At 29.8% G+C, this 23991-nt stretch overlaps 1 protein-coding gene and 3 non-coding genes across 4 annotated transcripts; 3 read left to right on the top strand and 1 right to left on the bottom strand.

Moving 5' to 3' along the window:
- Window positions 1–721: 721 nt before the first annotated feature.
- On the bottom strand, window positions 722–2375 carry LOC113366765 (sphingosine-1-phosphate phosphatase 1-like). Its single transcript, XM_026608419.1, has 4 exons — window positions 1800–2375; window positions 1485–1735; window positions 1241–1413; window positions 722–1170 (listed from the first exon to the last, which is right to left on the bottom strand). Exons 1-4 carry the CDS (start codon window positions 2281–2283, stop codon window positions 753–755), a joined length of 1326 nt encoding a protein of 441 aa, XP_026464204.1. The 5' UTR covers window positions 2284–2375; the 3' UTR covers window positions 722–752.
- An 18780-nt stretch (window positions 2376–21155) lies between these two features.
- Trnay-gua lies at window positions 21156–21244 on the top strand. The gene is given in 2 exon segments: window positions 21156–21192; window positions 21209–21244. It is a non-coding gene; the product is annotated as a tRNA-Tyr (tRNA).
- A 562-nt stretch (window positions 21245–21806) lies between these two features.
- Window positions 21807–21895, top strand: Trnay-gua. The gene is given in 2 exon segments: window positions 21807–21843; window positions 21860–21895. It is a non-coding gene; the product is annotated as a tRNA-Tyr (tRNA).
- Window positions 21896–23781: 1886 nt separating this feature from the next.
- Trnay-gua lies at window positions 23782–23872 on the top strand. Its single transcript is given in 2 exon segments — window positions 23782–23818; window positions 23837–23872. It is a non-coding gene; the product is annotated as a tRNA-Tyr (tRNA).
- The last annotated feature ends 119 nt before the right edge of the window (window positions 23873–23991 follow it).

The following is a 23991-nucleotide window of genomic DNA, read 5'->3' as shown; positions in this document are numbered from 1 at the left end:
TTTATATCTAATTTATGTAGAATTAATATTAATTTTCAATTTATAGTTTATAACTTGTACAGCAATTAAACTTGAGCTGTGAAAGCAATAACAAGTGCCTCAGATGTCCTGAAAGATTGAGTTTACTTTTGCATTTTTAAAGGCACTTTAAATATTTTTATATTAGGTTATTTTGAATATTTTTGTAACAAAAAATATACTTAAGTACAAACTTAATTCACGATAAAAATATTGTTTCATAGGGTACTTAACATATTTAATTAAAGCGTAATTAAAATAAATAAATTATTTGAAAAATATTTTTTATTTTCATATAACATAACAATAATGAAAATGTTATTAATTCTAATATTGCTATAAGCATTCTTTAAACTGAACTTGGTATTAGCTGTGTTCACAATTAGAGTGATTCCTAATGTACTTTTTGCTTGTCAAAGAGATCATTTTAAATTACTTATGTTTTTAGAATAATTTAGTGATATTTATTTCATTTTTGATAATTTGTTTTGAGTGTTAAGTTCTCAAGTTGATATATTAACATTTTCAATTAATATATCAGATACAAAGTATATTAATTGAGGGAACTCGTTCAACTCAAATATTAATAAATATATTATTTTATTCTAAATTTATATCAATAAATGCTTGTTTTTAATAATAAATTTGAAAGCTATAATATTCTATGTGAATTATGTTTACTTTTTATCACAGGGGACTAAATTCTGTAAGTAAATGCATTTCTAAAGATTTTGCTACAATTCCGTATAAAAAGTTGGTCTATTTATACCTAATAACTGAAATACGTGAGGTAAAAGAAAAACTGTATTGAAACCTATCATTCCATATGTAAAATATTTATATGATAATTCCACAATTAATTTAGAACGATTTTGTAAGGAATTTTCAGATTTTCTCAGTTCATGTGGATCTTTTCTTATAAGAGCGCACACTAAGGCATAAGACAAAGATTTGCAAATAGCTCGAGTAGCCATTATGCAGCATAATCCCAATGTTGTACGAAGTAAAGTTAAACCCTGCATACTCCATGAAGGCCAAATTATTGTATATGGAGGAGGTAATGATGGTATAACCATTCTACCAAGTTGGTAATTCAGCCAAGCACCAAGCACAATACCCACATAAACAGAAGTGGTCATTGTCGTATCACCTCTGAAAGTAGGATAAATAATATACTAAATTATATGAATGAATAAATTATATCAATTAAAGTGCAATTTACCTTGTGGGTGTCCAACGATCAGCACTTGGATATTTCCATATTAAAAGTAAAGATAATAAAAGAACTGCTAGAGGACTCATTGGATTTGTAACTAAAAACCCATCTAATAGATCAGCCAGTGGAACTAATGGAATCATAAGTAATAATGCCAAGAATAACCCAGCAATAACATCCTATATCGTAAATAATAAAACTAAGTGATTTGTTTGAGCCCATTCTTAGATTATATGTATTTTATAATTACCAATGCACTGTGCATTCCTAAATATAATCTACTGACACTGATGAGCAAACACCAAGTCAAAGTAACTGCTCCACCAAGATGCAATGGATAAATATATCGTTCTGCAGTAAATATTAAAACAGATAAAGGAATTGCTATTCCAACCATAGCATGCGTTGAAGGCATTCCATATTCTTGTGACCACTTTTCTTGTAAGCGTATACAAGGTGGACCTGGTCTAGGCCATCTGATAACATCTTTTAAACCTTGACCTAAAGTTGAGATATACAGTTATAGAATTTGGGAATATCAATGAGTTATAGAAGTGTATATTACCTATATACATTATAACAGACCAAACAAAGATAACACGTCTTCCTACAGCACCATCGATATTCCAGAACCAAAATGGTATAAAAGTTGCATAAAAAATTTCATCGCCTAACTCAGTTCCTATACGAAAAAGATAGTACCAAAATTTGTTGGTGATTTCATATTTAGGTTTATTCAGTTCGATATCTGAATCTGTTGAAGCATCATCAGTAGATACACATTGCGACGATTGTGATTCCGTGCTAACATTTCTTTTGTGACATTTGAGGTTAACATCATTAAATTGACTATTATCACTTTGTTCATAAATATTTTTAGTGGCAGTGTATTTTTGTTGGTTTTCAATTTGTTTTCGATTTATATCATATTCTGTATCACTATTATTTTTTTGAACTGAGGGTTTATACTTTACACCAAAGTATTTTTGAACTTCAACAACTAGATCAGGTCCTTTCAAATATTCAACTGATTGTTTTATCTTGTTCATGGTTAAGTTAAGAATTTTTATTATACAATATAACAATAAATAGTAATAAAATAATTATATTTGGATCATTTAAACGTTAGCACAAGAACCAATTGCATTTTGCTTTGACAGTTGACAGTTGACAGATGACAGTTCGATACCGCTAGACAACAAATGTTACCAGAGTAAATATCAAGTGATGTTTTTCATATTTATTTTATTTAATATTTATAATTGAATCCTTTTCATGTTTAATAAATTAAAATTGGTTTATTTATTAATTGTAGTTCACCAACCTATAAAAATCTGCCAAAATTTGAATAAAATCATAAATGTCAAAATAGAACATGGCAATACTAGTGAAACATTCGGCCAATCAAATGCATCTTTAAAACATTGAAGGAGGGTTCGCTGCCATGTTGAATGTCGCTTCATTTCAGTCAATTATAAAACAAGGTCCTATTTGTGTAACATTTTATTAGTGTAGTGAATTTTTACAGGATTATACATAATATTTAGGTGAGTCGATTTTAAATATATATTTATTGTGTTCATAAATGTATTAAACTTGGTATTGACTGGTTGTTCTTCTTGTGGCATCAATTTATCATACCGGCTTTTTTTAACGATTTCTGTTTGTAGACGCTATTACAAATTTATTTTGTAAAGTATATGGTTAATAATATGATTTTCAAAAAAAATCGTAAAGTAAAAGCCAATATGATGTTGCACAATTGTTTATTGTTATATGTAATAATTTAATTGAAATTAAATTTTTGCATAATGGCAATATCCAAATCTCACATAATTTTTGTCAGTGGAATGTACACTTATTAGTCAGTCCATGGTATTTTTAATCAAATTGTACTATATACCAAGTTTAATTCTAAAACCCAGTCTATTGAATTATACGTACACATTTTCATTAATAAACTTGTTTTAATGGCAACAAGCCCCCCATTTTGCTTGGTGTTTATTGCCATTTACCAGGATCAATTAACCAACCAATTAACTCTAATGGCCTGCTGATGAAATTGACTTTACAATTCTCTTTCCTAAGACCCTGTTGTAAAATGTAGATGCTGAAATACAGAATCAATGAATCATAATGATTAAATATTAATATTAGTAATCTAGACTAACTAAATAAATTCGTCTGGAAATCTAATATTTCTTATTAGAATACTACTAATATTAATTACCTGACGAAAAAAATTTTCCCGCCTACATTTGCTGATTGTAACACGATTAGAAAATACTGTTTCTCCAAATATATTCTTCAGATAACTACTAGAATTATCTTCCAATGTTTTATTTTTACACTTATTTTCAAAATAAGAAATAGTGTTAATTTTAAAAAAATAATAAAACACATTTAATGAGCTATAATTTGGTATAGTGTTCATTTATTGCATATGGAAAAAATTACACAGATATTAGAGTAAAAATCTCCTAAACTTGAAGGTAAAATCTCTATCCTTCATTAATCAGCAAATGTGTGTTATAAATTTCTTTAAGAAATTTATGACTTCTTATTCACAAGCTTAAATATATATATATTTCAATTTTATTGGGTCAGCCCTGCATCTACATTGATGCAAAAAAGAAATAAAACCGAAAATACAATTATGTCCGAGGACCCATAGACCGAAACGATCGGACAACAGGGCTCCATAATGAAGATTCATTATCGATTCAGTCGTCATATACAATACGATTCGCGTGCTTCATCGAAATATTCACAAAATGGCATTAAAAAGACAATTTCATGGGAAGTTTATCAATGCTTTTATGATATAGAGGACATACATAAATATATACCCGCATTTGATGAATATTGCGAATCAAAAATGATGTATAATGATAATACACTTAATGTTTCGCTTTTACGGAATAGAAATAGACTTGCAGATGAGAAAATATTTTGATACATCGAACGCGATATGAAGAGTGAATTTCCCGATTGTGTGATTTCACAAAGAAGTCGTTTTAAATTGGAATAACTATTTGTATATGTGAGTCAAATTTGACCTTTTTCTCAAAATCGCTGCATTGATTTCAAAACTGTAATGAAACTCGAGAAGAACCCGTATTCATTCATTTTGTGAGAAGATCGCCGAGCCGTTTCTCAATATTTAGCAAATCAAGCCAAAAGCTTGATTTTTTAATGATTTGGCTTTATGGATGGCAATCCAATGGTTGGCCTATTTCTTTTAGGTGAATTGTAAAGAATATTTGTAATACTGTAAATTCTGCTCATCGTGCCTTAAGGCAAATTGCTGGAACTTCCCGTACTGCAATGAAATATTCGAAGAAAGGAATTTTTGGAAATTAAAAAAAAATGAAGTAAAACTATTGTCTTTCCCAAGCAGCATTTTGAATCATTCAAATCGGATGCTTAGTTCTACTCAAAAACTGCAATTTTTTGCACATTTGGCTCCGTATCTCCGAAATGGTTAGACCTTCGTTTTTTTAGAACTCGTATTCATTCATTCTGTGAGAATATCGGCTGAGCCGTTTCTTAATATTTAACAAATGAATGCAAAACTTTTCGTCAACGTTTTTGCTAAAAAATCTGAACCCATTTTGTAGAATTAAAAACTGTTCGAAAGATTTCATTTGGGAATAGTCGTGAGTTAGTTTTTTGTAAAGATAGTTCTGACCGTTTTTTCATAATTGTTGAAATTGATTGGAATTTAACTTTCCATAGCATTAGCGTTCATGGGCTAACGATCATTCTAATAATATACACATTTTGGAAAATTACTTCACATTTTATTTCCATCCAGATATATTTATATCTGTAAATACTATCTAAAGTCAATAATAATTACGTTATTCCGATTATGGCTTCAATAATTAAAATTTGTTCTAGCATACCTGAATTCTAATCTTTTTATCTGATAAGGCTATATGCATCATGTTTACAAGCCTTTATCGCAAATCGACTGGAATTACATTACTTATAACGGTAATTTGAAATTCATAGCAAAATTACATATTTTTAGTATTAAAATCATTTATATTTATATATTTATATTTATATAATATTATTGACATCAACATGAAGCTCATGCATGCATGTATGCATTCATATGATATTGCACGCGAATATAATTTCATTTTTAAATAAAAAGTAATGGTCATGGATCGTCAAACATTGTACAGTGTTCATATGAGGGATATTATTTGACCATATCCATTGAACGCGCAGGGATAATAACACAGGAAGCTCGTGTCGCCCTACAGTTCCGATTGCCTAGTGTGATATGAAAAATGAAAATAAACTTATGCAATATGTTCGATGTAGATTCACAAGAATTATTTGATACATATACAGTAGAACTCTGTTAATACGATCATGTTTGGTACGATTTTTCCATAATACACTACTCTGCTCTTGTCTCCACTTATTAGCCAGAAAACCCACATGCTCCCCTTAGGTCAAAGTAAATATTAAGATATTTAAATATTTTTTTGTAAAAACAAAAGAGCCTTATTTGCGATATTTCTGCTTTCCTACAATCTTCATGATTTCGAATTGTTTTTAAAAAAATATTATTTTTTTCATATAGGGCAAGGTTGCTGAAGACGCAATTCCTAAATAATGTTGCAATTAAATGAAACGAAAATCTTTGGGATTAATCGAATATTTCTTTAGTTGGCTTTTATAGTTGTCTGAAATTTTATTAAGACTCATTAACGATAACAAGAGACCGGTAACATAACATAAATATTTTATCCAAGAATTAAGCGTTATTTGCGATATTTCTACAATTCTACAGTCTTCATAATTTCGAACTGTTAAAAAAAATCACATTACTTATATAGGGTAAGGAAGGCTGCTCAAATCGTAGATCTGATTAATGCTGTTATAGTTATTGCAATTAAGTGAAACAAAAATCTTTGGCGCTAATTAAAAATTTATTTAATTGGCCGAATTTTATTATGGCTCGTCAAAAATAACAAGAGACCGGTAACATAACATGGATATTTTATCCAAGAATTACTCAGGAATTGTTCATTAAATAACGCATCATTTTTTTATATCATCAACCAGAAATTACATATCGAAGCTTGACTTTTAAATGACGTGGCTTTATAGATGACAATCCAATGGTTGGCCTATCTTTTAGGTGAATTTTAATAGAATATTTGTATTATTTAAATTCTGCTTTAAAAATCTATCAAACTTAGTTTTCTCAAAAACTGCCATTTTGAGCACATTTAGCTCCGTATCTCCGAAACGGCTAGATTTTCCTTTGCCAAAAACTAATCACCACTTCTTCCTATCATGACGAATTGAATATTTTTGATCATTCAAATCGGATGCTCTGTTCTCTCACAAACTCAATTTTTATTTTCTGCACTCTTTGCTTCGTATCTCCGAAACAGCTGGACCTGCCTTTGCCAAATACTAATCAACACATCTCTCTATCAATAGGAATCAAATATTTTTTGAACCATTCAAATCGGTTGATCCGTGCGCTCGAAAACGTGGACGAAAAATTGTATCCATATACACACACACATCCATTTTTTCTAAGGTATGCAAAATGAAACTTTCAAAACGTTGAAGGTATGCAAAAATTTTTAATTTCGATTTTTAGACGATTACTATAACTTACCCTACGGGAAGTTAATATAGGTAAAGAAACCTTTGGTTTGCCTTGTATCTAAATACTGCCTAAAATAAGATTTTGAGTACAACAATCTTAGGACAGAATTTCTGTTTGCTCGACAATATAAAAAATATGATGTTCTAATAATGTACTAGTATATCTTCATATTCCGAATGTCGAATCGATGGAATTTTACAAACTCACATAAATATGTATACAGTAACACCCTCGCAAGCAGTCAGCAGTCAACTCAGCAGTTGTGATAAATTCATCATACGGTCAGCCAAACGTAACGAGAATGCGGGTTTTTTATTATAATGATAATACCGTACATAGTTTCATTTTTAATGAATGGAACTTGCTATCCTTATGTCGTCTATGACATCAGTTACGTGGATGATGATAATAAAATGAAAAGGAATTGTAAATGGTAATTGTAATAATTGTATTCCAAACATTTGCTTGTTTTGCCTTCGTCTTGTGCAAACAAATTATTTCCAAACCGTATAAACATATATATTTATAAACAATTATCCAATGTAGTACACAAAAGGGCAGTTGGGTATCTGATCTTATAAAATGTGTCATTTACCTCCCTCTGGATCAATAGATTTTTTTTTTTTCGAGACATCCTTCCCTGTTAGCGGTAATTTCTGTACAAAGGGCTCTCTAAATGGCTTCATTTGATATAGAAATGATGCTGGTGTAAGAATGAACGCTGGTACCGCGATCTTAAATCACTATTATGTGGTCATCAAAAGCCTTTTATATTATTTCCTTTACTCTAACCATTCAAATTTAGTACCTAATAAGGAAATACTCCGTTTTATTGAGATACTTCCTTGGTTTTTTCATTAAGTTTCAACATTACGAGTTTAAATATTTATTTGCCTCAGCAAGTAATTGAGAATTCTAACGGGCTATATTTTTCCTAAAATTTAGTTAATTTATGATACACTTCTATTTTTTATTTTTTGATGATTCTGTTTGATTCAACTTCAAAAGAATTTCAGATTATTTTATTTGTAATTTCGAAACCTAATAATTTAGGTGTGTCTTGATAACTTATCTTCCTGTATTTTTTTATTTGCTATGTTATAAAATACTTTGTTTGCAAATATAATATGATTGCATCACTTTTATTGAAATGTATATAATCATGATTAGATTGGAGCTGTTTCGCTTTTAATCCGTAGAACAAATATTTCAAAACGGTACTTGAAGATTTACCATTTGATTTATCAACTTGGTGCAAAATTTATTGCTTCCTATTAAATTACCATTAATCAGATCGCTGTAAGCGATTACAGTAATTCGGATCGAAATAGTTTAAATATATCTTTATGGATTTTTTATTCTTTTGCTGTTTATATTTAAAGAAATTTTATTAGATTTTAATAAAATAGTTTAATTGCAATAATCGGAGAAATAACATAATTTACTGTAGATCTCAGTTACTCCGCTGCTCCATACACCAGAATCAGGAAACCTAAAAAAAATATGGTCAGTTAGATTGATCTAGTAAAATTGCTTCAAATAGTACTACCTGTGATTAAATTTTATTAATATCATTCAAAATAGCTCATAGATATAACTAATGTTCTGATTGTTATAAAAAAAAAGAAATAATATTAAAAAAAAAAAAAAAAAAAAGATTTCAGAATCGCTAGATTTTATTTTGTGAATGGTATTTCTTCAATTTTTTTTTCTTTTTTTGTGAAATCAGCGACAAGATCCTAAGGATCCTAGGAGCTGTTGAGATGATACTTTTTAACTAAATGGCTTTCTCAGAAGGCAATCTAATGGTTTCCCTGTCTATATTTGATATTTTTTTATTTTTGGCATTTCTATAATACTGGTGAATCTTCAATTAATTGGCATAGTCCAATATATAGGCATTGGATTTTATCACCATTTTTGCTTTTTGAGACACTTTAAAGGAGAATGCTTTTTTAAATTAATTGTTTGGAAAATTAGATGACTACAAAAGGGAAAAAAGAAAATATTAATTTTAAGAATGATGATAAAGTTCAAAATCCACATGTTAGAATATGCTAATTAATTACAAAAAATATTATATAATAAAATGAATTTAAAAGAGAAATAAATTTATTCATAAAGTATGAAAAAATCATTTTGGAGATAATGGTAGCAAATCGCTTGAATATGTTCTTTTAGTCTCCTTATTTGTTGAGATTGAATAGATTTCAGTTCCCGATTTATACCAGTGTACTTAATTTACTTTGAAAAGTTGAGCAAGAAGAATGAATGCTCTTTTTAAACTATCCATATAACTATTTCAACAACAGGATCACTTTTTATGCCATCAATATTCAATTCACAAAGCCACACAGAATCCTAAAGCGTAGAACCTCTTCCGTTTGGAGGATGTGTTTACCACGTGACCTCATCAGAAACAGATGCCGTGTGAATACTAATCATCACCATGTAATAAATTTAACGTTAAATGCGCGTTAACTTTTCACCTTATCCTGTGAGCCTTTCGATAATCGTTAAACTTGCTGTTTTATCAAATTTGTTGGAAACGTAGCAAAATTCTATCATAAAAAATGTAATAGCTTTACTTTTATTAAATTTGAATTTTTATTATATGGATTAAAAATCTGTAACGTCTATAATATTTCATTTGCTAATCCATGTTAACGATTTTCACAAATATTCAATTTAAAAAATGTCATTTTTACAATGGCTGTAAATTGTGCTACACCAAGCAATTATTTGTTTTCCACTTCGCCGATATATTTGCTGTATACATATTTATTTTGGCTATTTTTAGTAATATAAATTTTGCGTTAACACAAATTTTGTACAAAATTCTACGGTTTTTTTTAAACACAGTCTTGTTCTATTTGTTGCTAAGCAGGCTAAATAATCCAATATTTATTATTATGGAAAATTTGTCAACTAAAATTTCTACAAGCGATGTGTTCTCATTTCTTAGTATTTCACATACACGTTAATAATAAACATTGATATTTTCCAATACGATAAGGTTTCATCATTTCATTGTCTTCACGATTGTCTTTTGACGCAATTTTTATTACGGAACAGATAGCAAGTTCTTTGTACAATGAAATTTATTATTAAACAAATAAATTTTATTAGTCCATAATCGTTTCTAGTAAGTCGTAAGTCGCTACATTTAAATAATTACATTAAATAAATACTTGGGCGATAAGATCAAATGTGGGTTATTTGGAATTCCCAAAAATTGTACATATTTGCTAAAAATTTATCTGAATGTCAACTTTAGTTGTTATTGTAAATATTGGCTTTTGGTACTTGCTAATATCTTTAATTCACACGACTTCAAAATAAAGTAAATATAGTCCATTTTTAACATAGGCTCAATACAGAATGGCTTATGAAATTTCTAATATGATATCCATTATTGTGTGCTTCGATATAAATATAAAGATAAATTTAAATAAATAATTCAAAATTTCAAAAAAAATTAAGATAATCATTGAATAATTTTGGATTTGCATTTAGTATAGTTGTTGAATAAGATCTTGATATATATTATTTTTTCAGGGATTTCAATATAATAAATTCAGATTCTTACGTGTAAAATGTATGAATCCTTTTTTTTGTATTCGACAATTTTTAAAGCAAGAAAAAAAAATCAATAATATTTCTTGGGAATGTAGGCGTTATCTAGTCATATTTAATTTCAGTATGATTAATTTTTATATGCTGAAAATGAAAGTCAGGGGATTGGAATTATAAATGTTTCTGCATAAAAAAACACTTACGTTAAGTTTTTAACAAAATTTAATAACCAATCTCTATTTAACTTGATTGAAAACCATCCTAGCAAAATAAAAATTCTCATTTTATTCAAATTTAATCTCCATTAAAAAGTGTAACGCCTATAATATTTTAATATAACCTTGAGTCAATTATTATATAAGGAATTTTAATTTCCTGTCAACTTGTTATTTTTATATTAGAATTTATTTTTGGTTTTACTTCATTATGCTTTTCTTGTTTAACGTATAGGGTGTCTATTGATCACGAGAGGCTTAAATGGGGGGTGGAGGTTTGATAAAAAATTATAAAATATCCCGTGAGGGAGGTGAAGTGCCTAGTAAGATATTAGGTTGTCAAATATCTCCCTTCCGCTTTTTTGCTCTTGGTTTATAATACAAAAAGGCGGAAGGGAGATATTTGACAACCTATATATTACATGCACTTATTTTTTACCTTAATTTAAAATAAAATGAAAAATTTACCAAAAATGTTTTCTGAAAACAGGTAATTTTGGATGGGGAGGATGGTTGTTTTTATAATATTACCACGTGGTTAAAGGTTAAAGGACGTCCCCGTAGAAGTAATGCTGATAACTTCTACTCATTGTCATTTATTTTTATTTTATCCTTAAATTGACTATTATATTAAATGTACAGTTGTGAATGATTTGGTAAATACAAAAGCATGAATGATGCTAAGTATTTCCAAAGGGGATTTACTTTAGAAGCCCTCTTCAGCTTAATTATATTTTTATCTACGAATATAATCTAAAATTGTGATTAATTTAACGTGTAATTTTTCATGGTATTTTATTACCATTACCACCAAGTCTTGTGAGCGAATCGTCTTATCTACAGCCTGAATATCTTCTCCATTTATCCAATAAGTACATTCTGTGTTATGGCTATCGCGGTATCATAATAATTTAGCAAGGAGACAGTTCAGGCATTCCATCAGAGTTGACATTCGATCTCCGATATGAGAGCCCACTCGTTTCATATTTGTAACGACGATTCCTCTTTCATTTCTTGTGTGAGCTCCTTGGACACGCTCCTCGCACAGTCATTTGTAATAGATACCTCTTCTGTTTTTATCGCATTCATGTGAGCTCGCTGGTATAAACAAATTCTCAAATGCTCAAAAGTTTCATATGGCACGACTGTTTTAATTAGGATACTTATAATTCCATTCATGATAAATATTCCTTTCTTGTTATCTATACTATTCGTTTGGAATCATATTTTATTATTAGTTTAGTTTAATTTATTAATCTACAAGAGTAATATGATCCTAAAAACTTGATACCTTCCTGAAGGAGAAGTTTATGTTTTCATCAAAAAATCCGATTCGCTAATTTTATGTTTTCTCGACGTTTCAAGCCATTCTGAATCGAATGAGACCAAATTTGGAAAAAGTATGTGTGTGTGTATGTGAAAATTTAGTAAAGATCGACCGGGCAGTTTTTTTGTAATAAAGTGTTAAAAAAATTTTTTCGACGATTTTTATTATTATTTTTCTGACGATAGATACTATAGTATTCTAGATCATACTAAAATATTACGGCCCTACGACAATTGGTTTAACTTTGAAAATTCGTCAAAGTTTGCAAAAATTGGTATCGTTTTTTTGGCATTTGTCAAAATTAGACCTTTCATCGACGTTTTCTCAAAAACGCCTGAACCGATTTCAAAAATTTAAAAGCCATTTGATGTATTTCGATGAGGACTATCGTTTGTCAGTTTTATGCAACGATCTGCCAAGCCGTTTCTTTGTAATTTGAAAAAAAGTGTTAAACTTTTCGTCCACATTTAAGCTCATCCTACGGAACCGATTTTAAAAAATCAAAAACTGTTCGAAAGATATTAGTTGGGAATGATACTGATTAGTTTTAGGTGAAAATCTACCGAGCCGTTTTCTTGTAATTAACTGTTGAAAAAAAATTTAAGCCGATTTTTATGGATTTTTTAGCGATGTATATCATGGTCTTATAGAACTTACTGTAATATTACGGCCTTACGACAAGTAGTTTAATTTTAAAAATTCATCAAAGTTTGAGAAAATGAGTAGTTTTTTTGACGTTAGCTAAAATTAAAATTAGATTTACTTGGTATAACAATATAGTACTTGGTCTTAATAAACATACTAAACCATTAAAATCCTACGGAAACTGGTTCAAATATAATAATTGTTGATTTCTGAAAAGTTGCTTTTTGAAAATACTCCGCCAATTATGTGTAATAAATCCACTCATAAATTAATTTATTATTTATTGATTAAGCCGATTATTTATACATATCGGGAAGTTCATGTAACTTGCCTCAAGGCTAAATACCAATACCAACTAGTTAATTGTTACATGATAGTTTATGAATCACATGAATTATCAATCTCGTTTGAGTCAAATTTAAGATTTTGTAACATGGTATTTTATGTTGTCCAAATGTCTAAATGAAAACTAATATTGTTATAAATCATGAAGAAATCTACACGCTATAAATAATATCCTATCGATATGAGAATTTATAGGACTCGTTTATTTGCACTCTGGGCATATGTTATGTTGTAATAATAATCTGGCTTGTATAACCGTCAATCTAATTTATGACGTGGTACAATTCATACAAACTTTAGCAAATCTTTCATTGTGCATATTGAATTCCTTCTTTATCAGGGACCTCGGTGCTGTAATTTTGTTTATTAGATTCCTATCGTTTTAATTGCCACTCAAAATATAAATAATAAATATAAACAATATTTGTGTACTAATTTGATTGTTTTTTATTCCAGGTGTTTTACATATAGATCGAAATTGTAACCTGCTCGGTGAGTAGTATTTTTTTTTTATTTCAAACTTATTGTCATTTAATTTTCAGGCATGATAATTCTGTTGTTTTTGTATCATTTATAATTTTTTTATTAAACTATAACTAAAATCAGATTGTCGAAATATTACAAATTGATATCTAGTTGATATAAAAACTATTTGTTGGATTTTATCTTCTTTTTGTCGCCTCGGGTGAATTATTCACGACTTGAATTCAGAGAATTTAATCAATCACTTTAGTTCTCAGTCGCTTCTTTCACTATCTCGAATTTAAGTATGTGTGATCGTAATTCTTGGAAATCTGTTAAACTAATTCGTTTGTGGCAGTTTCGTAATTTTATTAAAGATCTTTTCTAGAAATTTAAAGTTAGTCATAGATGAAAAATAAAATTCTATTTTTGTTACAAAACTGGCTAATTCATAATGCTTGTTTTGTTTCTTTTAGATTCACATTTTTTTTATTCAGTTCTATTTTTCCTTATTTGATATAAACATATTATTGATTAAGATATCTTATTAAAATATAATTCTTTATTAGGCTCTAAATTCATTATTAAATCGGAAACTAGGATTGTCTTAACCGATATAACAATAATATTTTTTATTGTTAGTCAATTCGATTTTTATCATCATTATGAATATTTACACCTTTAGGTTTATGACATTTAAGTAATTTGATAATTTACTGTTGTACAATTGTACTCAGTAGTCAATTTCCCATTTGACAGATAATTTTTATATGTTAATTGAATGAGATTTTATAATTGATTTCGTATTAAATTTATTACAAGACAGCTTATTTTTCGTCAGTCTGCCTTTGACTCGTCAATTTTATATGGAAAAGACTCTCATAACTTTGAGTTGAGTCATAAACGCCTAGTTTTGCTTCATTATAACGGCGCCGTTCATGTATGATTTTATCTATGTGACAAATATTCATTTCCTGGCATTCTATATAAAATAGTTGCTTTGTGTTTTTTTTCGGTTCATAATCCGTCATTAAAAACAGACATGTTTTAATAGTTTTTTAATGCAAAATTCATGTATTTCGAATTTATGTACGTATTTGGTATTTGGTAACTTAGAACTGTAATTTTTCTCAGAAAATGCATAATACTTGCATTCTTCAAATGCATCTGCATGCATGACAGATTGGAAAATATTTTTTTATATTTTTACATGATAGAAATAAAGTTCAGATTATTTATATTAACAGAAGCTCCTTACTCTTTCAGTTTTTTAACCAAATAAATCTGATTTATAATGTTAGTCCTGCAATTTTTTTTCAAGAACATGATCAATGTTTCAAGTGCAAATTACTAGAATTATTCTTTCATTTTTTAACTTTCCATAATGCAAGTTATAGTAATCGCAAAAAAATCGAAAATGAAAATGTTTATATATCTTTACGTTTCAAAACCTTCTGAACATTTTGGCATACCTTACAAAAATTGGATGTATATGTGTGTGTGTGCGTGTATGTATGTGTGTGCGGATAAAAATATTCGTCGACGATTTCGGGAACACGGATGAAGCGATTGAATAATTAAACAAACATTCGATTTGTATTGATAAGGAGACGTCTGAGTAGTTTTTGGCGAAGGCAGGTCTAGCCATTTCGAAGATACGGGGCAAAAAGTGCCAAAAATGGTAACTCGGGTTTTAAGAGAAAGGAGCGTCCGATTTGAATAACACAAAAAACATTTTACTTGTATTAACAAGATGAACTGATCAAATTTTCATAAAGGCAGGTCTAGCGGTTTCGGAGATCTAGTGAAAAAAGTAAAAAAAAATGTCATCTGGCGGTCAAAAATGATCATTAGACATATGCACATCAAATTATCAGATATTTTACAGAGATTTTAATAATAAGTATAAATTTTGTTTACATTCCTATGACGCGGCGCTTACGCGCTTTGACATTTTGTCTCTATGCAGTTAAAGCAGTACGATAGCTTTGAAAAAAGTTCAGAATTTTCAAAATATGTCAAAATAAAGAAAACATTTTTTTTTTTTTCAAAAAATTTTTTTTCAAGAAAAAATAATCTTTTGTCAAATTTATAGTTTCTCAAAAATCGAATTTGTTCGAAGTAAATTTTTTTCAATGTTAATCTTTTTAATAAAATAATAATTTTTGGTGTGGGAAATTCCAGCAATTTGCCTTAAGGCACGATGCCATCGCCCCACTAGTTATAAAAACAATCGGTATATATTATACTTTTTCATTTGTATCTATTTCATATTGTTGATACACTTTTATTCATAAATGTATTTTTTTATATCTTAAGTAGACTATTATCATTCTAATATTCTTCTAAAACAAGATTATATTATATGATTTTTTTTTTCAATTTTATCTTCAAAAATTCATATTCATCGGGCTTGTCCCTTTCGAGCTTGAACAGTTCTTTATGTTCGGACACAAGACAAATGCGTTGTAGTTTATTCGACGGTACGGTTGTTTGCCCCGTTGTGTTTCAATGCACCCTTATACAAATCTTTTGAGGATTTACGATGGCAATGCGACCACGTGTACACGAAATAGTTGAAAGTGCGATGTTGCCATGCGCATTCCTTTGCAAAAACAACCTTTTGTAAAAAAAAATACTTGCTGGATTAGACACAAAGGAAAGGAGAGAAAATGAATGTAAAATTCAATTAAGAAAATAAGATGTGTATACAAATTTTGCTTGTTACGAAAATATTTTGCACAAAAAATTATGTTTACAATATATTTTAAATGCAATATCTAAATATTTACGATTGCTACATTTTTTTAAGCTCAGTCGTCTTAGTTGTTATTAACATGTTTTCTAATATTTGGTCTTTGTTTCGTAATATACGAAAATGTACCTGCATATTCTTTTTAGATGTAAATTAAAGCTAATTACTTCGAATACAAAATGTTCTTGTGGTAAATACCCCAGAGATCGAATACTTAGCATTCGAGCAAACGATTTTGTTGTTTCGTTGTTGTCAATTCTACACGCATCGTTGCCGGGCCTATATTCTGTTGGTCCAGGACTTATTTGCAATAAATTTTGTAATAAAAAATTTCTTATTTTTAATATAATAACTAGTTGGGTGTATGGCATCGTGCCTTAAGGCAACATTGTCTAATATTTATAAGAATTATATAAATTGAATTGCAAAGTTGAAATTATTTGCTCAAAGTATATTAGAACTTTAGTCAGAATTAAAAATAAAATCTGAATTATTTTCGATATACAAAAAAAATTTTTTTTTTAAAAAAAAAGTTTAAACAAAAATTTTTTTTTTCCAAAATCAATTATTTTGTTGAGACAAGCTGAATGTTCTTTGAATCATTTAAATCGGACGCTTAGTTATCTCAAACACTGCCAGTTTTTACACATTTAGCTCCGTATCTTCGAAATAGCTGGGCCTGCCTTTGCCAAAAACTATTGAACACTTCTCCCAATCATTACTAATTGAATGTTTTTTAGATCATTCAAATCGGATGCTCCGTTCTCTCAAAAAATCGATTTCTATTTTATGCACTCTTTGCTCTTTATTTCCGTAACTGCTGGACCTGCCTTTGCCAAAAACTAATCAGCTCATCTCCCTATCAATAGGAATCGAATGTTTTTGAACCATTCAAATTGGTTGATCCGTGCGCCAGAAAACGTGACTGAAAATTTGTATCCACACACACACATCCATTTTTTCTGAGATATGCCAAAATGTTCAGAAACCTTAAAAACGTCGAGAAATGTAAAAATTTTCAATTTCGATTTTCGGCCCATTATAATAACTTACCCTAGGGGAAGTTAATAATTTAATATACTTCACAGGATATAAACTCTTATTAAAGTTTATTTCATACTTTACAAGTCTTTTGTATTTATTATAAAATTATAACTAAAATGCTTTAGTAAAAAAAAGTATTGATATATAATATGATTCTTAGCTCCCCATACCCTTTACATCTCTCGTCTTCTTCTAACCATAAAACCTGTGTCTGGTTTCTGATAAAACGTCCTTGATCGGTTTGCTCGTTTAGAAAAAAGCGCTTGAGGAAATACTTTTCAAAATATTCAATTTAATATTTCGCCATCATATTGAACTATGAAGTCTAGCAATAAAACGTGGTTTAAAGGAATAAAATTAGATTGGACGACGTTTGTGTAATATTATATAAGTTGGTTATAGCAATGCCGAACTATATATTTGTATTAAAAATAAATAAACTAACCCTGTACAACTTAGCATTGGAATTATATACTTGTACGTATATTTTGCATACATATGTTTGCATTTATTCGTTGTTTGCTTGTGTTAATATATTCCTAGCTTTCCTAAGCGTTTCTTGGCCGCTCATTTTTTTTTTTTATTTTTGCTCGATTCTTGTCGATGGCAAACACAAGGCAGGGAGAGGGACAAGTGAATGTTTCGCGTATTGTGTGCACAAACACACAAATATCGAACACGTGCTTCGGAAATCTATTGATAGGTGCACTTTGGATAAATTAAAAACGGTTGTGCAAATTGATTTGGTTAGAGAATGTCGAAAAGTTCATTCTTCTGTAATATGAATTTTGTCATGATAGAGGAAGTAGAAGTACAGTAATTCCCCGTTTAACGTGGTGGTTACATTCCATTAAATTAACGCTAAACGGGGCTATCTTAACATGTAAATAATTTGGTCAGGAAAAGATGGATAAAATTTGCCTATGTAGTAAATTTAATAACTGTTTATTACACTAGCTGTAAGTGGAATTCTGTCTTAAGGCAATTAAGGCATCGCAATTCAAAATTCGAGTAATTAAAAATAATCAATAATAATCAATAAAAGTTGATCAATGATTTGAAACTTTTAATAGAATTTCGAACCATATTAAATCATCTTAAATCATTCTATCTTAAATCATTTATTTTGAAATATTTTGGAAATTGTGAACTTTTTTTCAAAACAATCGTACTGCTTTAACTGCATAAAGACGAAATATCGAAGCGCGTAAGCGCCGCGTCGCCGTCTAACGCAAAAACATTGGTACGAAACCCATAGGAATGTAAACAAAATTTATACTTATTGTTAAAATCTCTATAAAATATCTAATTATTTGATGTGCATATGCCTAATGTTTATTTTTGACCGCCAAATGGCTTATTTTTTTACTTTTTCCTCCATATCTCCGAAGTCGTTGCACCTGCCTTTCCAAAAATTTGAAAAGTTCTTCACTCATTTAATACAAATTCAATGTTTTTTGAATTATTCAAATCGGACAATCCGTTCTCTTAAAAACAGAGTTACCGTTTTTGGCACATTTTGCCCCGTATCTTCGGAACGGCTAGACCTGCCTTCGCCAAAAACTAATCAGCACGTCTCCTTATCAATACGAATCGAATGTTTTTTGAATTATTATTCAAATCGCTTCATCCGTGTTCCCGAAATCGTCGACGAAAATTTGTATCCGAACACACACGCACACACACACACATACATACATCCATTTTTTCTAAGGTATGCCAAAATGTTCAGAAACCTCTGAAACGTAAAGATATATAAAAATTTTCATTTTCGATTTTTTTGCGATTACTATAACTTGCCCTACGGGAAGTTAAAAAAAAAATGTAGATATAAAGTCAAAATTAAAATGATTTGAATGAATATACTTTTAAAAAAAATAAGAATCCAACACAGTCAAATCTTTATATCTGTTTTTTCAAATTTTTACCTTTTTATTTTCATAAAAGCATCTTTGCGTTAATGAGTGCATAAGCCTTCTATATCACCCCAACCTTTTGAACCTCTGTCAAAATTTTAAAAAAATGTTCCATAATTTCAGTCATAGTGCTCAAAGAAGTATTTACATTACATTGAGAGTTTTATTTGCTTTTCTTTGAAATCATTACTATCAATACTTTTATTTTTCTTCTTGCTTACTTTATAATAGAAAGACTATGTGTTTAATTTTTGAACTACTTCTTCGACATATTTAACATTTATCTCATATACTGAAATAAAAGCTCTAAAACGAAACAGTGCTAAATGAAGCAGCTTTAAGCAGGGTATTATTGTACATTGATTTTTAACTGACAATCCTTATTTTGTTTCAGAGCTTTCTCTGTTCCCCAAAGCTCAGCCGATAATCGTATTACATATAGCAATCATGTTTCCTCTAGTGTATACCGTTGGTTTCTTTGTACATATCAAATTATTGTGCCTTTAAAATTACATGCTACTGTTTACGGTCCATACATCTTTCTCATGTACATCATTATACGTTATTTATACACAAAATACACGCTAATGTTTTTTATATCGAGTAAAGAACACCTTTTATACGTGATTTCGAGTTCGAATGTGTTTGTGAGTCACGTCCCATATTTCCGGTCAACAGAGACAACAGTCACATTAGAGTAATATGATGATCGTATTGTCCTCTTGTGAACGATAAACAAACAGCCATCAGCATATTATATTTGATAAACATTCTTGCGGTTCAAAACTCATTGTTCTAGCAATGCATGTATGTATGAATATCAGTCAAATCGTTCTTTTGTATGTAAGATCAGGCAAAACGTAATTTTTCAGGCAAATTCATTTGAAACTTTGAAAAAAAAAAGACATTTGAAACTTCCTTGGTAAACAAATTTATGACGCTATCAGTCAATTTTAATTTGAAAAAGATGAAAGAGCATTGATGCGATAAATTAGTTTAAATTAGTTCTTGTATCTGTGTCTTAATACAAAGAATATTTAAATCAGTGGTTTCCAAACGCATTGATGCGATAAATTAGTTTAAATTAGTTCTTGTATCTGTGTCTTAATACAAAGAATATTTAAATCAGTGGTTTCCAAACTGTGGGGTGCAAGGACCAACTTTCAGAAGTTTATTGCAATATGTAACATATTACCAATTGTGGAACTGGATTTTCTATAGCAACTGTCTTAAATCCAAATTATCGATCTTGCTCAGAGAAAAAAACAAAAACTGATTTAACTGCTTTTTCATAAATCTGCCGATGAATCAAAGTAATATATTTTAATCATAATGATATTACCAAGCTCAGATCACAAGTTTCATAGATTAACAACACTTTTTGTGCGTTTTGGCTTTCAGGTCTTGCAATTTTGAGCACATAAATGTATGTCGCTCACTTGGATTTTATATTTTCTACTAATAAGAATATTTACGAGTTTCGTAATCTAACAACAATAATTACTTCAATTTCCCCTGCAAAAAAAAACAACCATCATTAGTATTCAACAAAATGCTAGTAATGTTTTACAAAGCGAAGTTCTTATTTATGCCCTATTATTTTTATGATCTCAAATCCCCTGCGGTATCCATCGCAAAGCAATATAATATCAAAAAAGCATTATAAGGGGGGTGTAACAACAATAAACCGCGAATTGTGTATATGCATATAGAAATCAACTCTCAAATAGTAGTATGACCGCAAACACGTTAGACATTATGCTGTAATATCACCTCTTACTCTATCCATAGTATTGCGATTATATAATGTTGCGCTAAAGTGCATTAAACTATTACAACACCACAAGACGCGATGTTGTAAAAACCTTGTCACACAATCTTGCAAAAAGACGATAATGGAGAGTTTGATTAAAAAATTGTTGCATTTATTAAGATTTTTTTTGTCTCGTTGATTTAATTACAAGAGTGCTTCTGGATTTTGTGAAAGCACCTTCGATAGCTCAGTTGGTAGAGCGGTGGACTGTAGTTTGATAAAGTCAGTAATCCATAGGTCACTGGTTCAAATCCGGTTCGAAGGATAAATTTTTGACAAATTTTTTTATTTAGGTGCGATTTTAAATCATTTAGGCATATTTATTTGAAGTGGAAACTCGCCTGTAGATTACATTTTTCAATTTACAAAAATATTTCAACAATCGTTTATTTTATAGCTTTTTAGGAAAAATGCTCATTATCTAAACAAAGAATCTACATTTTAAAATAAGTCGAGTCATTAACGCTAAAGCGCTTCTGAGTTTAATGTTTTACGTGATTTTTGACCTAAATTCCAGTGGGCAATTTCCTTAAATTGTACCATAACCAACATATAGGGAAAACAGTCGAGATAAACTGCTGAAGTTCTGACGCTTCATTATGAATACCTGTGCTTCCCTACTTACACTTTACACGACCCAAATAGGCGATTAAATCAGATTTTGATGCACGATATAATTTGAACCCTACCTTGAGGAATTCAATTTAGTAGGATGTTAAAACTATCAGTTATAATAGAGTTCAGTTAGTAATAGTAATATGGTTAATTTGGTTTTTAAAATGTTTCGTACGGAGAAAGTGCTCCAGTTTATTCAATGTTTATTCATACCTTCGATAGCTCAGTTGGTAGAGCGGTGGACTGTAGATGATAATAAACAGAGATCCATAGGTCACTGGTTCAAATCCGGTTCGAAGGATATTAAACCATGTTACGTATTACTAAGAAAATTGAGTGTATGACAATTTTTCACCCTTCAAAAATTTTTGACTAGATTTGTTCCATCTTGATCTGTTCTAGACGCTAATCAATAAGCGATGCTTTAAGATTATCATCAATCATCAATTATTATCAAGTACTGCTTTTCTTTATTCACTTGTACAACTACGCGTTAAAATCTGCCGAGGACAAATATATATTGACGATAATAATATTGCAACAATCTGCCAGTCAAGAATTCTAATCTTACATGAATGGCGTTCTACTGATTGAAGGCTGCAATTCTAGTTGAATAAACAGTACAGGTTTATACAATGAATTGGTACTATAAACGACATTCAACCATCATATTTGTTGGAAATAATCTCTTGTAAAACTTTTTTTATATTAACAATGAATATTATTCCACAATCGCAATAATTTCAAATTGATATTAAACACGTGTAGTACGCCATCAAACCCCTCTAGCCTTAGTTGTAGATCGGGTTTTTTGAACGATACAAATTTTAATGTATGAGTGTATAGTCTATGTAAATAATGGCGTTTGTATTAGTTTTGAGTACGTGCGGGGGTTGCATTACACACACCCTCTGTCTAGCACGTTGAAAATATCAAGAGGGTATTCCCAGTGACTCACAATTGTTTCTGATTAATAAAGAAAATAGTTTAGTTTTTTTGGTTCAATTAGAAATGATACCTGTTTTCATTAAAATCCATATTTTTATTTATTAAGATTTTTTGTAACTGTTAAGGTAGCAATATTTTAGTGTTCGAAATTTTATCATTTTCAGTTTTACTATTTAAAACTTGGTTGTTTGATGTAAATCTATTACAGTAAATATTTTGCACAATATTTTTTTACCCAGTGGCTATAAATAACCTGTCACAATTTTATTATTATTTAACATATCTGAGGGTACGCTTATGGCTTCGAAACCCTCTCGCAGCGACAGTTTTCTACCCCAGTTCAACGGCGCCCATTCATTCTCCCTCACAATTGACTGACTGTCTGATACCTACGTGTGTACGTAGTATTTACGCCCAATGACTCACGGCTTTTCCTTTTCATGCAATCTGATATAATGACAAAAATTCGAAAATAACTAGTTGCGATAAAAAAGGACGGATATAATTCAATTTTTAAAAGAAATTTTTTCGTAATTAGTCGCAATTCGAAGATAGTACAGGTTTACTGTCATAGGACATGAAAACCAAGTAGCTAGCGTTGGAGTCATGGAATTGTCACGTTGTTTCAGTATTTAGTAAAATATAATTGCTAAATTCACTTGTATATTAACACGTTAATCGCAATGCCAGTCACAATTGTCTAATGCTAAGAAGTTCTACATGAGCCATTTCAGGCATATATTGTCTGACATACACGATTTGGTAAAAGGCCATGGTGATACAAACGATGCAAACGATACCTTTGCAGAACTTGGCCTGTCAAGGACAAACCCTGGGAGGGAATTTCTTGGCCTATGAAACAAAAGTTTTATATAGGAACCAGGTCAGTTATATATGCGAGACCTAAAAAAATAATGTTTTTGATACATTTTTAACTAAATTATCTAAGAAAATTTCCAAGGCCCATGTGATTTTTTTTCTATTATCATGGCGATTAACGTGTTAATATAATTGAGTAATAGAGCAATGGTTGCAACGTGTTGGCACGATTTCAAGAGTAGAAAAAAATATTAGCCAATTTTCATTCCTTATTTTACATTGATGCCCAAGATACGTCTCAGCGCTATCAGCGCTGTTAAACAGTGGCTTTTTCGTGGAGCCACTCGAGAGATTGCTCTGATACAGTTTTTGTTCCAGTCGTGGTGAAAGTAATTCAGAAGTGAATAATTCGTATTCGTACCTTCGATAGCTCAGTTGGTAGAGCGGTGGACTGTAGAATTAAATTAAAGCGGTAATCCATAGGTCACTGGTTCAAATCCGGTTCGAAGGATTATTTTTTATTTGCTAAATTGTATTTTAAATAAAAATAGGAAGTTTTACATTTGAGTCGTTAGGATAAATCACCTTCTCGAATGTTTAGCTGATAAAGAATATCTAAACAACGATATT

Source organism: Ctenocephalides felis, unplaced genomic scaffold (assembly GCF_003426905.1).
Source record: "Ctenocephalides felis isolate EL2017-DRISC unplaced genomic scaffold, ASM342690v1 CF-g0.4_SCAFFOLD_01170, whole genome shotgun sequence".
NCBI classification, from domain to species: Eukaryota; Metazoa; Arthropoda; class Insecta; order Siphonaptera; family Pulicidae; genus Ctenocephalides; species Ctenocephalides felis.
Note: the sequence above shows the minus strand (reverse complement) of the source record. Positions and strands in the feature narration are given on the sequence as shown.

Excerpts from the sequence above, each read along its gene's own strand:
- LOC113366765 (XM_026608419.1), bottom strand. The coding sequence starts at position 2,283 with ATGAACAAGATAAAACAATCAGTTGAATATTTGAAAGGACCTGATCTA. Across the intron at positions 1,414-1,484 it reads TAGGAATGCACAGTGCATTG|GATGTTATTGCTGGGTTATT; the intron begins GTAATTATAAAA and ends TTTACGATATAG. Across the intron at positions 1,171-1,240 it reads GATCGTTGGACACCCACAAG|AGGTGATACGACAATGACCA; the intron begins GTAAATTGCACT and ends TCCTACTTTCAG.